Source organism: Terrapene carolina, unplaced genomic scaffold (genome assembly GCF_002925995.2).
Source record: "Terrapene carolina triunguis isolate 2854851 unplaced genomic scaffold, T_m_triunguis-2.0 Scaffold421, whole genome shotgun sequence".
NCBI classification, from domain to species: Eukaryota; Metazoa; Chordata; order Testudines; family Emydidae; genus Terrapene; species Terrapene triunguis.
The window spans coordinates 598,307-614,005 of NW_020664772.1; the positions used below are offsets into that span (position 1 = coordinate 598,307).

At 52.4% G+C, this 15,699-nt stretch overlaps 1 protein-coding gene across 1 annotated transcript in view; it reads right to left on the reverse strand.

The window, feature by feature from the left end:
• LOC112118987 (zinc finger protein 665-like) overlaps positions 1 to 15,064 on the reverse strand; it is a 25,519-nt gene extending 10,455 nt beyond the window's left edge. Inside the window, exons 1-4 of the mRNA XM_024217512.2 lie at positions 14,907 to 15,064; positions 12,732 to 12,843; positions 5,641 to 5,715; positions 5,176 to 5,412 (exon numbers count right to left, since the gene is read on the reverse strand). Of these exons, the coding sequence (XP_024073280.2) occupies positions 5,176 to 5,412; positions 5,641 to 5,715; positions 12,732 to 12,765 (346 nt within the window). The 5' untranslated portion in view covers positions 12,766 to 12,843; positions 14,907 to 15,064. The remainder of the gene's footprint in view (positions 1 to 5,175; positions 5,413 to 5,640; positions 5,716 to 12,731; positions 12,844 to 14,906) is intronic.
• Positions 15,065 to 15,699: the final 635 nt, after the last annotated feature.

A 15,699-nucleotide genomic window follows, 5' to 3' on the forward strand; every position in this document is an offset into this window, starting at 1 on the left:
AACACCAAGGGAGGAGAAACTGCTTCTGTAGTTGGTGTTCACACCTCTACTGCTAGCAGAGCACCTCACCCTCCCTGATTGAACTAACCTCGTTATCTCCACACTGATTTATACCTGCCTCTGTAGATTTCCATTACTTGCATCTGAAGAAGTGAGGTTCTTACCCACGAAAGCTTATGCTCCCAATACTTCTGTTAGTCTTAAAGGTGCCACAGGACCCTCTGTTGCTCCTTCCTAAGAGGTTTTTAAGGTCAGGCTTGACAAAGCCCTGTCTGGGATGATTTAGTTGGGGATTGGTTCTGCTTTGAGCAGGGGGTTGGACTAGATGACCTCCTGAGGTCCTTTCCAACCCTGATATTCTATGATTCTATGAAAGGAGGGGTGGCCCGACACCCCGCACCTGCCCTCCGTTTTTACATGGGGCGGGGGAGGGGAGACCAGGACACACCTTTGCCTCCTGCCCAGCTCAGAATAACTTGGGCAATGGACCAGCCCAGGCCCGGTGTGTGTGTATGAACTCCATGATCCGGAACCACCCCCACCCTCTAGTAGAACCCCACCTGGGAACCATGATGCCTCTCCGTATTTCCAGTTGATACTGAGGTAGCAGGTCTTGGGACAGGCACAGTAGATCTCCCCATAGCTAGCGATGATAGACTCCGGGGCTGCTGCCAACTTCATAGCTGCTGAGGCAGCCAAAACCCTCTAGGTCCGGCCAAAACCCACACCGGACCTTGTGGAGATGATTGATGGGTCACCTTGATCGTTGGGACCAGTGATTCAAGAGACGATCCGTAGCGGAAGGGCACCGAGCAACAATATGCTTTGATGTGATCTGCTCCCCATTCTTCCTGATAATTCTTGGCATTCCTTGGTTGGAGCAGCATGACCCATGTATCTCCTGGTGGTGGTGGAGCATTAGCTTCTCCTTTGAATATGGTCAGAAAGCATGTCTCCAATGATGCAACCAACCCCAAAATGACCCGTACTTAGGCCTTAGGATGGGAGGAGACTCTCACAAGCAGAACACTGGATTGCGGGGTCTACCCAGATGTGAGTGGCAACAGGCCAGAACCTCAGCCTCCCTGACAAGTACTGCGACTACCTGGATGTGTTCGAAAAGAAAAATGCAGACTCACTACCCCCACACAGAGACTTTGACTGCCTGATAGACCTACATGCCAGGGTAAAGGTGCCCTACCGGCAGATATACTCCATGTCTGATCCAGAGCTGGAGTCACTACGTGTGTATATCCAGGACAACCTCACCAACGGCTTCATTTGGAGATCCACCTCTCCAGTGGGGGCACCAGCCCTCTTTGTGAAGAAGGATGGGTCACTACACCTCTGTGTAGACTATTGTACACTTAACCAAGTGACTATTCATAACCAGTACCCCTTACCCCTTATTCTGGAATTGCTGGACTGCCTGAGGATCACCAGGATCTTCACAAAACTAGACCTTGGGGGAGGGGGCATACAATCTAGAGCACATAAGACCTGGAGCCGAATGGAAGACCATTTTTTGTACCCAATATGGGCACTTTGAATACTTGGTGATGCCATTTGGCTTAACCAGTGCTCCTACAACATTTCAGCATTTTGTGAACGATGTGTTCAGGGAACTCCTAGACCAGTATGTGATTACTTACCTCATCCATAAACTGGTATTTTCTGAGAACCTGGAGCAGAACTGCCACCATGTCCTGGGGAGACTATGGAAGTATGGTTTGTATGCCAAACTGGAAAAGTGCACCTTCAACCAAACCACCAATTGATTTTTGCGATGCATCATCTTCCCAGAGGGAATTAGGATGGATCCGCAGAAGGTGGAAGCCATTTGCAACTGGACAGCATCCCGAACTCTCCGGGAACTTCGGCGCTTCCTGGGCTTTGCACATTTTTATAGGAGATTCATCACTAACGTCTCTTCTCACTTAACTTTCCTCCTCCGCAAAGCTTGTGATTTGCTTGGTTGCCCAAAGCCCAGCTCGCTTTTGACCAGCTAAAGGCTGCCTTCACCATGGCCCCAATCCCAGCACACCCTGACCCAATTCGTCCATCAGTAGTAGAAACAGATGCATCCAACGTGGTGCATGGGGTGGCACTCTCACAGCAACTCAGACCCCCGTCAGTTCTGCTCAGTTGTGCAATCTATTCCCAAAAATTTACCCCAGCTGAGATGAAATATGGACAAACAGCTGCTTACCATAAAAACTTTATTTGAAGAATGGAATCACCACCTGTAGGGAGCTCAGCACCCAGTACAGGTCTTCACCGACCATAAGAACCTCGAGCACCTTCCCAACGCCCGAACGTTCAACCAGAGGCAGCTAAGTTGGGCCTTGTTCTTTTCTTGGTTTGAATTTACAATCACCTACTGCCAGGAAAGCAAAATGGAAAAGCCGATGCTCTGTCACAGAAGGGGGAATTCTACTGGGGAAGTGAAGAACTGACTTCCGAGCCTCCCTACCTCTTCAAGCCCGGTAATTTGCTAATGCCACAATTCAGCAAGACCTGCTCTCCCTCATCCAGTCCTCCGCGAAAGAAGACCTGCTTGCCCAAGGGACACAGCCCATGCCCTGTGGCTAAGGTGCACCATGTGGGATGAGATAACGTACTTCGACAAGCACATATATGTGTCCCCAAAACGCCCCTGACTGAAGCTGTAATGGCTGTGCCATGACACTCCAATGGCAGCTCACTTTGGCCGCTGGAAGACCTCTGCATGGTTGCCCATTTTTTCTGGTAGCCCCGCACGTGGACTGAGGTCCAAGCAAACGTGGACTCCTGTGAGTGCTGTGCACGTACCAAGATACCCTGAATCAGAGCCCGTGGCGCCTTAGTACCCCTGGAGACTCCAGCTAGTCTTTGGTCCGCCATCAGCCTAGGTTTTATTGTGGAGTTCCCACTGTCAGATGGCACACCATAGTCTTAATGGTTGTGGACCGCCTGACCAAAATGGCCCACTTCATCTCCTGCAACCAGCTGCCCTCTGCTGAGGCTACGGCCCAACTCCTACTGCACAACATGGTCCGGCTCCACGGACTCCGAGCCACATAGTTTCCGATCAATGCCCACAGTTCCCCTCTTGCTTCTGGTGTGAAATGTTCAGGCTACTGGACATCCGCATATCCACCTCTACTGCATACCACCCCCAAATAGAAGGAAAAACTAAACAGGTGAACAACATACTGGAGGAGTACTTGAAGTGCTTTGTAAATTATCGTCAAGATAACTGGTCTATGCTCCTGCCTTATGCAGAGTGTTCTTACAACAATGCTGACAATGCCTCCACGGGTTGGAGCCCCTTCTTCGCTAATTACAGGTTCCAATCCAGCGTTACCAGCAGCCTCCCCAACCCCAGTCACCACCAACTGGGTCCAACAGATCCAACTCATTCAGGAAGAGCTCAAGAACCACCTAGAAGTGGCTAAGGCGGCCTACAAGAGGCATGCAGACCATCAGTGACAAGAAGCTCCAGTATTTATGGTAGGCCAGAAGGTGTGGCTTGCCACCATACACCTCCAGACCAGGCGACCCACTTGCAAATTGGACTACCAGCTCCTTGGACCCTTCCCAACATGCCAGCAAATTAACCCCAGTTACCTTCAAACTCCAGCTTCCCCAGTCTCTCAAAATACACCCAGTTTTCCATTTCTCCCTTCTGAAGCCCTACACTGAGCTTGAACCACACCACTGCCTTCACCAGTTGAAATCCAGGGTCATGAGGAATGCGAAGTGCATGCCTTCCTCAATTCCCGATGGACACCTGTATTATCTGGAATGGCTATGGCCCCGAAGAACACATTTGGGAGCCTGCTTCCCATGTCTACAGCCCTGATGCGATAGAAGAAATCCACAAGGCTCACCCAGACATGCCTGTGCCAGCACCACCGTAAAGGATTGGAATCTGGGCCCAGGGGGTTCTGGGCCACTGACACCTCTGTGTCACCACAGGAGGCTTAGGCAGGGCTCCCATGGGAGGACCGTGTGAGGCTGTGCTCAGCGGTACGTACCGCCCAGCAGGACAGGAGTGGGGGCCCCTCACAACTCCCTCGCTGGCTGATAACCAGTATTTAAACCAGGAAGCCATGAAGGGAAGCTGTCTGAGCAACAACACAGACTGCCTGTCTGTCTCTGCTCCAGACCATGCCTGCAATAGACCCTAGACTCCGGTTTCTGACCCTGACTTGTCCTTGACTTCGCTACTCAATGGCTGGTGCCTGACCCCGATCTCCTGGTAACCTGACCAGGCCTGCCTCCTGACACCTGACTCTCAGTTTGCTCTCTGGCCCGTCTCGGACTCTGACCTCCTGACTCTGCCTGATGCTTGCTCTGACCACTAGGTCTGACTGCCCTCTTTCAAGTCATGACAAGTCCCTTCTGGCCTTGCACTCTATGAATTTAAAGCTATTCCAAAATAACTCCATTTACATAGACTTTCACTCTATGCATCTGAAGAAGTAAGGTTTTTACCCACGAAAGCTTATGCCCAAATAAATCTGTTAGTCTTTAAGGTGCCACCAGACTCCTTGTTGTCCATTTACACATAAGCCCAGAGTGTGTCTGCATAGGGGTTCACATTAGTTTAATTAAACCAGCTTAAAAACCAATTTAGTGCAACTTTGCTGTTTAGATATGGCTTAATTTTTGCCACATGGGCTCATTTTAGAGCACTGGATCTCAGGAATCCCTTGATCTTGCCTTCAAATTTTCCCCACTCACCCAATAATTTTCAAGCTCATCTGACTTTATTTGTATGGAGATTTTGCAGAGAGAGACAAAACTCTGGCCAGATCCTCTGCTGGTATAAATCAGTGTAGGCTCACATCCAGTCAAGGGAGGTATGCCAGCTGGGGATCTGTCCTTAAAACAGGGACTTCGCTACAGGTTAAATATTTAATAACCACACACCTCAATGCTGGAGGACTAGGGTCATGAACCCAGGTCGTTCTGCTCCACAAACACAGGCCTTGCCCATGTGAACTAAAGGGGAACTCCCCCTAGCTGTAGCAGTAGTAGGTCTCTTATTTTCTCTGTCGGCCCAGCCACTAGAGTATAACACCACTCAGGTACAAATGCACATACACAGCATCTTGCTGCTCTCCACGCCCCAGGCACCTCCCTCCCTCCTCTCCATTAATGCCCCCTGCCCTCCCATCTGCCACTGACCTCCATCCTTGGCACTCCTTGTGGCTTTCTTGCGAGCCTTGCGCTTGCCCTCCTGGCTCTGCTCCCTCACCAGCTCCCGCAGCATCTTCTCCACTTGGCTCCGGCCGGCGGTCTGCAGGATGAGACCCAGCTGCCGACGCAAGTCAGGGGTCATCCCTCCTTCGCTGGGCCCAGCCGTGGCTGAGTTCTGCACCTGGGCTGGCTCCAGCTGGCCCTGCTCTGACTCCATCTCTATACCTGAAAGGGAACCAGGCTATCAGCATGCTGCTCTGATGTGAGGGAAAGTGAAGGTAACCTAGAGGGGTCTGTGTATAAATTAGGAGTAATTCACTTGGGTTGCTGACACTGATTCCCTGTGTGAATGAGGAGTGTTCTCCATGGACCTCCCCTTGATTTACCCTGAGGAGCACTTCTGTAGTATGAAGAATGCACAGGCCTATTTCGACCCAACCCAGAACAACTTACCGGATACCAATCCTCTCCTCCTGTGGGACTCGGCAAAAGCGGTTATCCGGGGCCAGCTGATCGCAATCTCCTCCGCTAAGGGAAACACGGATTGGACTAGCATTAGAAGGACAGCACAGACATCAGAGGTGCTTAGATATAAGGCCAAAACCCAAACCCAGATCAATAGATGACACAGATAAAGGAGACAGAGACGGGTGGTTAGATTAGATTTTCAGGCCAGATGAGACCTTTATGGCCATCTAGTCTGACCTCCTATATCACACAGGCCAGAGAACCTCTCATATCTTGAGAGAGCCATATCTTGCGGTTGAACTAGAACAACTCTTTAGAAAGAGCGCTAAGGTACTTACACAGCCCGCATTATCAGAACATCTGAGCACCCCTCAGCCTTCGCTGCTCTCATCCTCACAACACCCCTGTGAGGTAACACAATGCTATTATCCCCATGTTACAAATGGGAAACTAAGGCACAGAGAGAATAAGTCCCTAGGAAAAAATCTGTAGGAGAGCAGGGAACTGAATATGGGTCTTCAGAGTCACAGGCGAATACCCTGCCTGCTGGACCATCAACAGACAGCCAAGCTTCATTCACAGAGCCCAAGAAGTAGAGACTTGAAGCTTGGCTGTTTGTTGATGGTCCAGCAGGCAGGGTGTTCGCCTGGGACTCTGAAGACCCATATTCAGTTCCCCGCTCTCCTACAGATTTTGATGATTTAGTTGGGAATTGGTCCTGCTTTGAGCAGGAGGTTGGACTAGATGACCTCCTGAGGTCCCTTCCAACCCTGATATTCTATGATTCTATGACTTCACCCCAGCCCTATGTTACTGTTCCAATGGTTAATTCCCTTCTCTGTTGAAAACATGCCCCTTATTTTCCATTCGGACATATCTAGCCTCAGCTTCCAGCTGCTGGATCTCTGCCTGCCTTTGTTTGCTAGATCAAGGAGCCAATCTGCTATCAGAAATCTCCTTCTCAGATCAGTATTGATAAACCATGATCAAGTGACCCTCTTCACTTCGGTTATCAGCTACATAGAGGGAGCTCTAGAAAGCTGAGTAGGGAGCTCAGCATGGCAGGATCTAAGCTTAATCCTGTGCTCTCTGAATGCAATGGAAAAATCCCCACTGATGCAGGAACAGACTTCTAGAAAATATGAGAGTCTGAAGAACTTAGCCCAGCTACTTGGATTCCTCCATGGCTTCCTACCAGCCATGCTAATGGAGGAAGCTGATGTAGCGCCCTTTTTCCAGAAGCAGGAAAATCAAGAGGCTCCCTTCTGGCCCTGGAATCTGTGAGTCTAGGATGAATGGGCTGGTTACAGGCTGATCACATCCATTAGCCCTGGTTTTATCATGCAGGCCAGGACAGCTGCTCCTAGTGACTGTAATAAGCAGTGCGGCTGCCTAATGGACAGTCCACTGGACTGGGACTCAGGAGACCAGGGTTCTATGCACAACTCCAGCCGACTGGCTGACCTTGAGCAAGTCACTGCCTTGTTCCGTGCCTCAGTTTCCCCAATTGTTAAAGGGGGATAAAAATAGTGACCTCCTTTGGCAAGTGCTTTGAGAACTCCTGTTGAAAAGTGTGCGGTATTGAGTGACATCAATATTCCCTGCTCTCTCTGGTCGCTTGGTGGCTCTCGTACAACATCCTCTGTGATGCTGAACAGTCATTGGATCAGGTGGAATAGCCATGCCCAGAGCTATGCAGCACGGGCACCTTGGACATGACAATACCCTTTTCCTTATTTAATTTGGCTCCTGAGTGGTTAACCCAAATGGTCCATTCCCCCTCCCGCCACCGGCTGTCAAAATAGCCAACGGCCCTCCCCGCGGTGTGTGACGTCAGTGGACCATCCCAGACCTAAGAGTCCTCGGAGCAGCTGAAGAAACCGGCTCTAGCTTTTAGGACCCAGGTCAGCAAGGCACTTAAGTAGGTGCCAAACTTTAAGCGCATGAGTAGGATTCCAATGGGACTACTCACGTCCTGAGAACCACACACATGCTTAAACACCTGGCCTTACTTAGGTGCTTGAACAAGGATTTAGGGGCTGAATTTTAACCTGGTGATTTTAAAGAGGTGGGGGGTGTTATCTCCTATCTCCAAATACTAAAATTTAATGGCAGGCTAACATCATTCCCAAAACAAACAGCCTCAGATCTGGACTCACAGCTCAGTATGTTAATTGGTTTGCTAGGACATATGACCACCTCTGAGATAGCCTTCATTCCCTAGCTGCCTTTACTTATCCCTCCTTCTGTAGGGTACAGGAATTGGGTGATATCCCTTTAAATGGATAAAGGGATGACCCACAAACATGAAACTGGATTAATCACACACGTGGCTATTTCATGGTGTTGCTAGAGGGCAGAGTTAAGGTTGTTTGGGTGACTTAGCTGTGCATATCCGTACCTCAATGTGTGTGCTGATTTCTTTTTAAGTTTAACCTTAACTGAACCTCCTAGAATTATAATGTTTGGTTTTTGGGATAACATCCTTGTAATGTATCTTACCCTCAATTACTGGTATGTACTATTATCAACCAAACTTCATCTGGATGTAGTTTTTAATCACACCTTGACACAGAAATGTGGTTCAGAATCTCAGTGTTCATTTAGATAAAAATAAGTATTGAGTTCCTTATGATTGCGGAGAGCCCAAAATAAATGAGCTCTCAGCTGCTTCACTCATTTGGATCAAGGCCAGATGGACTCCTTCATTTCGTGACTGTGAATATGGTATTTTCTCCAAGACAGCACAGAGTTCAGCATCTGGCTGCAGCCGGATACTGTTTTCTGTTTCCCTCCCCTGCCGGGACCTGTCGGCAGCTGCCTCTTGCTCTCTAGTTTTCACTGCAAAGGACAGTGAATTGGGTTACAGCACAGGAGACTGGGAACCGGAGCTGGAGTCCTTCTTGCCGCCATGAAGAGGAGGGGGAGTGAAAATTGAAGGCTAGTAAGTGAGGCAGCTGGGAGAGATATGCCTCTGAAGCTGTCGGCACCTCCCTCTTTCCCTGGCACAGGTGGGGAAGAAGGGGTCTCTTAAGTACATTATCTAGATAACATCATGGGAGTGGAGCTGGGCTGCTTGGACAGCACAGCAACGAAATCCATCCTTGGAAATTACTGTCAAAAATAACCAGTGGTCTCATTGACTTTAGTCTCACCTCGGTTGCTGGGTTGAGTGTGCAGGTGCCAGGCAGTGCTGGCAGCCTGTGATACACAGGAGCTCAGACTACGATCTGATGGTCCCATCTGGCCTTAAACTCTGTGACTCTAAAGGGATACCACCCAGTTCCTAGCCACTTCCCCTTCTGACGGAATAGCCCCATGATTTTTTGTTAGGGTTGAAAGAAAGTGAATGATTTTATAAGGCAGACAAGGAGAGGTAGGCCAGCCTTATGTTTAAAAGCATTTGCCTGCGATTCAGGAGAGGAGGGTTTCATTCCCAGCTCTGCCTCTGACACCTTCTATAAATTGCCTTACCGCTTGGTGCCTCAGTTTCCCCATTTGATAATAATTCTTGTCTATTTAGCTCTTCAGGGAGAGACTACCTCTTATTGTCTGTCTGTGCAGAGCCCAGCACGACGGGGCCCTGACCTCAGTCAGTGTGTCTGTGCAGTGCCCGGCCCAACGGGGCCCTGGCCTCGGTCACTGTGTATCTGTGCAGCGCCCGGCGCAACGGGGCCCTGATCTCAGTCACTGTGTGTCTGTGCAGTGCCTGGTGTGACAGGGCCCTGACCTCGGTCACTGTGTGTCTGTGCAGTGCCTGGCGTGACAGGGCTCTGACCTCAGTCACTGTGTGTCTGTGCAGTGCCCGGCATGACGGGGCCCCTGACCTCGGTCACTGTGTGTCTGTGCAGCACCCGGCGCAACGGGGCCCCGGTCACGGTCACTATGTGTCTGTGCAGCGCCCAGCGGCCCTGATTATGAGCCTCTGTAGCATAAAAAATAATTATGTGGGTATAAAAAGCCTTGGGTAGGATTTGAAATAAACACCTCCGCCGGCTCACACCTGCATAAAACTACAGCTGCCAAACATGGAGAGGTTAAAATCTGCAGCTTGAGAAAGGGCTGTTGGTATCCGGGGTAAGGTCACGGAAAGCCACAGACTTCCAGGAGGCCCCTGGCTCTCAGCCCCTGTTGAGAACGAAGGTTTAATGAAAAGCAGCTGGGTCTGGAATCTGGCTAGAAGGCTGAGTCTGGGCAGCTGCCCTTTTGTCTTGACCTACATTTCGGCCTCTTCACAAGTGTCATGCTGCTCCTATGCAGGTCGGAGAGCTCCAGGCTGCTCTCCGGGACTACACAAATGCAACTTCAAGAGGCCAGATCCCCAGCTGGCGTGACTTAAAACAGCTCCATTGAAGTCAAAGGCCTGATGCTGATTTACACCTGAGGAGTATCCTGCGTCAGTGGCTTACTCCTGATATACCCCAGGGTGAATTTTCTGTAAATGAAGCCCAGTGGGAATTTTCTGTAATATTTTTATGAAGCCTCAGCGTACCTCAGTGTCTCTCTGTACATTGCATCGCTCCCCAATGGGTGCCAAAGGGTTAATGCTGCTCCTGGAACAGCACAGGAGGCATGTGCGTGTCACCACCCGGTCTGGGGGGGAAATGCGTATTGTCATTAAAGAACGGGCTGAAACCGACCCAAATCAGAGGATCCAGCAAGACAAAGAGATGCCCCAACCACTGAACAATGAACAGCAGGAAAACCCAGCCCAACAGAGCTGGAGAACATGGTGTCAGGTGACTGGAAGGAGGCGGCTTTTTGGGGGGACAGGAGAAGGAGCCAGGGATGGGGTCCATCACAGCTTGGCTGGCCCATCATAGCACTGCTTTGGCCAGCATGGACACAGCTCTTTGTGCTGCCCTAAGGACTTCCACATTCTGTAGCCAGGGGATTAATAAATTGGTACCTTGCTTTGCAAAGGCTGCTTGTGTCGCTGCCAATATTCACTGAGCATTGCATCCTGAAGGGTTGCTGTACAGGCCTCCTGCAGGAATCTGGCTGGGCTGGATTCACTGCCAGGAGCCCCGGAGAGAGACAGGGAGCACTCGTGCCAATGCTCCAGTCTGGGAGTCTTGGAGGACCCGGTGGAGCTGTGCTGGTCCTTGGGGCCTGGCCCACTAATGTTTTCACTCCCAGGGGACTGGTGAGAGGCTGGGGCATAGACCAGACTGTGTGATGCTGTGACATGATAGCGGTCATAGAGTAGGGGGGAGATGCTAGCAGGCTTCAAATACCTGAAAGGCTGCCCTAAAAGGATGGAGGAAAAGTTGTTCTCTCTTGCCACAGAGGGCAGGACAAGAGACAATGAATCATAGAATATCAGGGTTGGAAAGGACCTCAGGAAGTCATCTAGTCCAACCCCCTGCTCAAAGCAGGACCAACCCCCAGACAGATTTTTGCCCCAGATCCCTAAGTGGCCCCCTCAAGGATTGAACTCACAACCCTGGGTTTAGCAGACCAATGCTCAAACCACTGAGCTATCCCTCCCCACAATGGGTTCAAACTGCAGTAAAGCAGATTTACATTAAATCTCTGGACAAACTTCCTCACTGTAAGAACAGTAGGACAATGGCACAGACTGCCTGGGGAGGTTGTGGAAGCTCCTTCGCTGGAGGTTTTCAAAAGGAGGCTGGATAGCCATCTGTCTTGGATGGTTTAGATACAACAAATCCTACACCTTGGCAAGGGGTTAGACTGGATGACCCTTGTGGTCCCTTGTGACCATATGGCTCTATGATTCTATGACACCAAGTGACTCCAATGCAGGTACCCCAGGGTGGGGGAGAGGCGAGCCAGGCTCACGAGATGATCAGACATTCTTATCTGCCGACATCTGCACAAAATGCACCGTTCTTTGATTGTCACCGTACGGACTGTGGCTGCACTGTGTTTGGCAAAGGGCCTGAGTCTGTTGACACTCTTCACGCTGGCTGCCTGTTTGCTGCTACGGACATTCGTCTGCTTTAGTACATGCAATTACATGCTCTTTCCTTCTTGGGAGCCTAACTCCAGGCTCCTAAATCCTTATCTCGGGTCCTAAATGGGCAGCCTTATTGTCACTCACTTCTCTTTCTCTTGCCCGTCCCCAAATCCAGACAGGCGCGTTTAGAGTCCACATGGATTTAGAAGCCTCACTTTATGGCTCCGGGTTTCAACATTAAGGCTAAAGTGCTGCTCTTACACCTTGTGGGCCAGCTCCCCAGCAGGGATTAATGGGCCAGAGCTCCACTGGAGTCAATGGGGCCAGATTCCCAGCTGGTGTCACTCAAGCAAAGCTCCGCTGGAGTCAATGGGGCCACACCCCAGCTGGGGTCAATGGGCCGTAGCTCCATTGAGTCAATGGGGCCAGATCCCCAACTGGTGTAAATCAGTGTTGCCTCATTGACTTGAATGGATTATGCTGATTTGCACAAGCTGTGTATTGGGTGTGTGGTCATGGCTTATCCACTGGGAAGGCCAGGCGTCTGCGGTACTGTGCCCCCTATAAGAGAATCAGGGATTTACACCCCAGAGATGAAACAACAGCTAAGGCAGAGAACAAATAATACTAGCCTATTGATTGTTAGTGTGTTCTAGTACAACGTCGATCCCCCAGCCGCAATCAGGACTGCATAGTGCAGGATGCTGCCTAGACAGACACACGTTGAGATGCAGTCCCTGCCCTGAAGAGTGGATCCTCTAATTAGAGAAGACGAAGGATGGGAGAGGAAACAGAGTCACAGAGAAAGATCAGGATGTGCCCAGGGTCCCACAGCAGGGCCCAGAAAAGAATCCAGGTTCCCTCAATCCCAGCCTGTCTCCTCTGGGCCCAGGTCCTCTCTGAAGAGTCAGCTTGTTCTGGGAAGATGTTTATAAAAATGAACCTGGAAATGCAGCTCTGCTGCCCCTTGGAAGGCCCCGGGCATGCAAAGCCCAGCACCGCTGCTGTGGGAGGACATGCGGAGGGGACCACCTCCCCTACACAGGTTCTGGAGACCATGGGGCTGACCAAGGGACCAGGGAAGGGCCCTGAGCAGAAGCCGAGCCAGACGCTTCCCATGCCTCCTGGAAACCATCATGGGCAGGATCCTTACCCAGCGAGATCACGTTCTCGTAGTTCTCCTGCATGGCGAACCTGCAGGGGGCCCTGTGGTGAGACGTGCCCCTCGGTGGAATACACAGCCGCCTCCTCAAGGTAACCAGCTCCTGAAACAGTCAGAGACCCCCCTGAATCAGAACCTGCTGCCCCAGCCACAACCCCCCCAGCTCAGTCACAGCTCCCCTCTGCTAGGGGCGATCCCCACCGCACAGTGGCGTGGCAGCACGACCACATTCATTCCTCTGCCAAACCGCTGCCTCCTCCACGTCCCCTGGTCTGCGCCTTTGCGTTGTGTTTCCCCCACCCTGGGGGCGAATCGGGCCCAGCCGCTACACTGGGATGCAGTGAAAGGGAAAGGCATGCACAGACTGACAGCGATGAAGTGGGAATGTTCTGCAAGATTTTCATGGCTCAGTTTCCCTCTGTACTTTGCATTGCTTCTCAGAAGCGGGGAGGGGATGAAGTTTGCTCTCAGGGCAGGACTAAGAGACTCGGGTGTTAGTGAGAGTCGTCATGGATTGCATGGGTCATTAAAAGGCCGACCCATCACAATGGAAAACACGAGAAGACAATGGAAAACCCCAATGGGCTGCACATCGACACGTCGCAACCAGCCACCCAGAGAAAAGAGTTGGACCGAGCCTTGCAGCAGGACTGGGAGTTGACCAGCAGGGCATGGAGCAGGGTGTTCTGGGAGAAGCTACCGTTGCTTCTCCGTGCTAACTTCAGGACTTCCAGGGCTGTGTTCAGGGGACTAACCAACCCTGCTCTGGTTTGAAAATACTGCTTGGGTGTCACTGCAAATCCTGACTGAGGTGCGCTGGGCCCTAGGAAGTGGGCAGAGACAAAGCCCTGGCTGGGATGATTTAGTTGGTGTTGGTCCTGCTTTGAGCAGGGGGTTGGACTAGATGACCTCCTGAGGTCTCTTCCAACCCTAATCTTCTATGATTCTACGACAGTTCTCTGCCCAGGAGCCTGGCTCATCTGCACTCGGGTGTGCAGCAGGGAGGGTGGAGCTCAGTGGCTCAGCCTGGGAGGAAGTAAGATTCTGAAGGATAAGTGGGACCCCTTGGGGGTCTGGTCATTGACGGGTTCCTACAAGGGACTGTTGAAAAGCTGGGGCATAGCACTGGTCCCGTAGATCTGTGACACCGAGTACAGCAGCTAAGGCACTAGGGCGTATGGCAAGGCTGAGGGGTGGCGCTCGGGATGCAGCAAAGGGAAGCTGTGGAGGCAGCCAGCTGTAATTGTAGGTGAAAGAGGAGGCTGGTAAGAGGCAAGGGCTGCCCTATAGAGCTGCCTCCAGTGAGGCAGAGGGCTGGCTCCAAATAGCAGCTTCAAATGTGAATTCCCCATTGGCTGCAGTTCAGCTTTGTTCAGCTCAGCTGGATGCAAATTCGGATCCGGCACACCTCCATGAAGCGTGGGGGGGAAAGGGGGATGGAGTAGGTTCCAGGAAGGACTTTGGTCCATTTTGCAGCCCGGTTCCCCCAGGTCCTTTCCCCGCAGACAGACGCACTAGACTCTGTGATGCTGGGAAAACCCTGGGTAACTTTATTCCTGGGCAGACCCGGCCCCTCCCACCGAGACTAAACCCACCCAGACATTAGTACCCCCCCCTCCCAGGCACAGAGCCTCTTAGCCAAGCGCAGAACCAAAGGAGCCGCTCTGGGGGATCCCTCCTGACACTATCCCCAGGGCAGCGCATCCCCCCAGCAGCGCGGGGACCAGGCAGAGGCAGGAACTGGCTTTTCCTCTGGCTGCTCCTCACCTTCTCCCCAGGAAAGTCAGTCTGCCCCGGGGCTCTGCAGGGAATGGGGCTGGGCAGGGCTGGGAGCCGGGAACCTCCCTCCCCACTGATTGCTCCTGCTGCCCCTGCCAGTCTCTGCCCCTGTCTCCCTCCCGCCCCCTCTCCCCTCTCCTCGGGCTGGGAGACTCGATCCCTGGCCCGGCCCGGGGCGTTCGCTCTCCCGGAGCTGGCTTGGCTCCTGCAGGCGCTCAGGGGAGCAGAGCCGGGGGGGGGGGGGGTCAGGGAGGGCAGCAGCTCTGGGACTCGCAGACCCCCGCCTCCCCCGGGAGCGGAGCTGGGGCGAGGAGGGGCCGTTGGTGCAGAGTCACTTTCCTGACCAGCCCCGGCCCCGGCCCCTTTCCCCCGGGACTCTCCCCTCACCTGCAGGCTCCGTCTCAGGGGCTGGTGGCGGCAGAGCCCGGGGCTGCCCCAGGGGCTGGTTGCAGCCACCGGAGAAGGTCCCCCCGGCTGGGCACAGAGGGGGGTTAGTGCAGGTCTGTCCCCCCACAGACCCCGCTGAGGAGCAGCAGCGGCACAACCTGGGCTCCCGGCTCACTATGGATGCAGCAGCCACCGTGCGACCTGGGAAGTGCAACCCCCGGATACAATGAGCAGAAAGAGAGGCAGAGAACAGCTTCCCCTCCCTGCGCCACATCCAGAGCCCTCTGGTGGTAACAGCTAATGACATCCAACCCTCCCCTCCACTTCCCGAGGAAGAAATTGGGCACAAGAACCAAGACGCTTTTTAAAAGTGCAGCAGCAGGGGGCTGTGGGGGAGCTAGACAGAACTCTTACAGGGAGGCAGAGAGAGCCGCTGTGGGATTAATGCTGCTCCTCTTACTGTACCAAAGCGGCAAAGCCCCTGGTTCAGTGTTAGACGAAAGCCTTTCCTAGCACTCTTTGCCCTGGTTGCAGGACAGTACCAGAAACTGCTGCACCATTATGTAAGCGGGGGTATGGTCCCGCTATTGTGGGGAACTTTCCGGGCTTCTGCACTACCCCGGTGAAGTGGGCTAGCGAAAGGATCTGAGTCCTCGCTCCCACTCCCTTTACCCAGAGGCCTCCCTGCCCTTGAGGGCTCTCCTTCCACTCTCCTGTCTGGCAGAGTCCTCGTAACCCCAACAAGGCTGAGCCCAGGATTCCTGGGGGGCTCAACCCCCAACCCTGCTGTGGT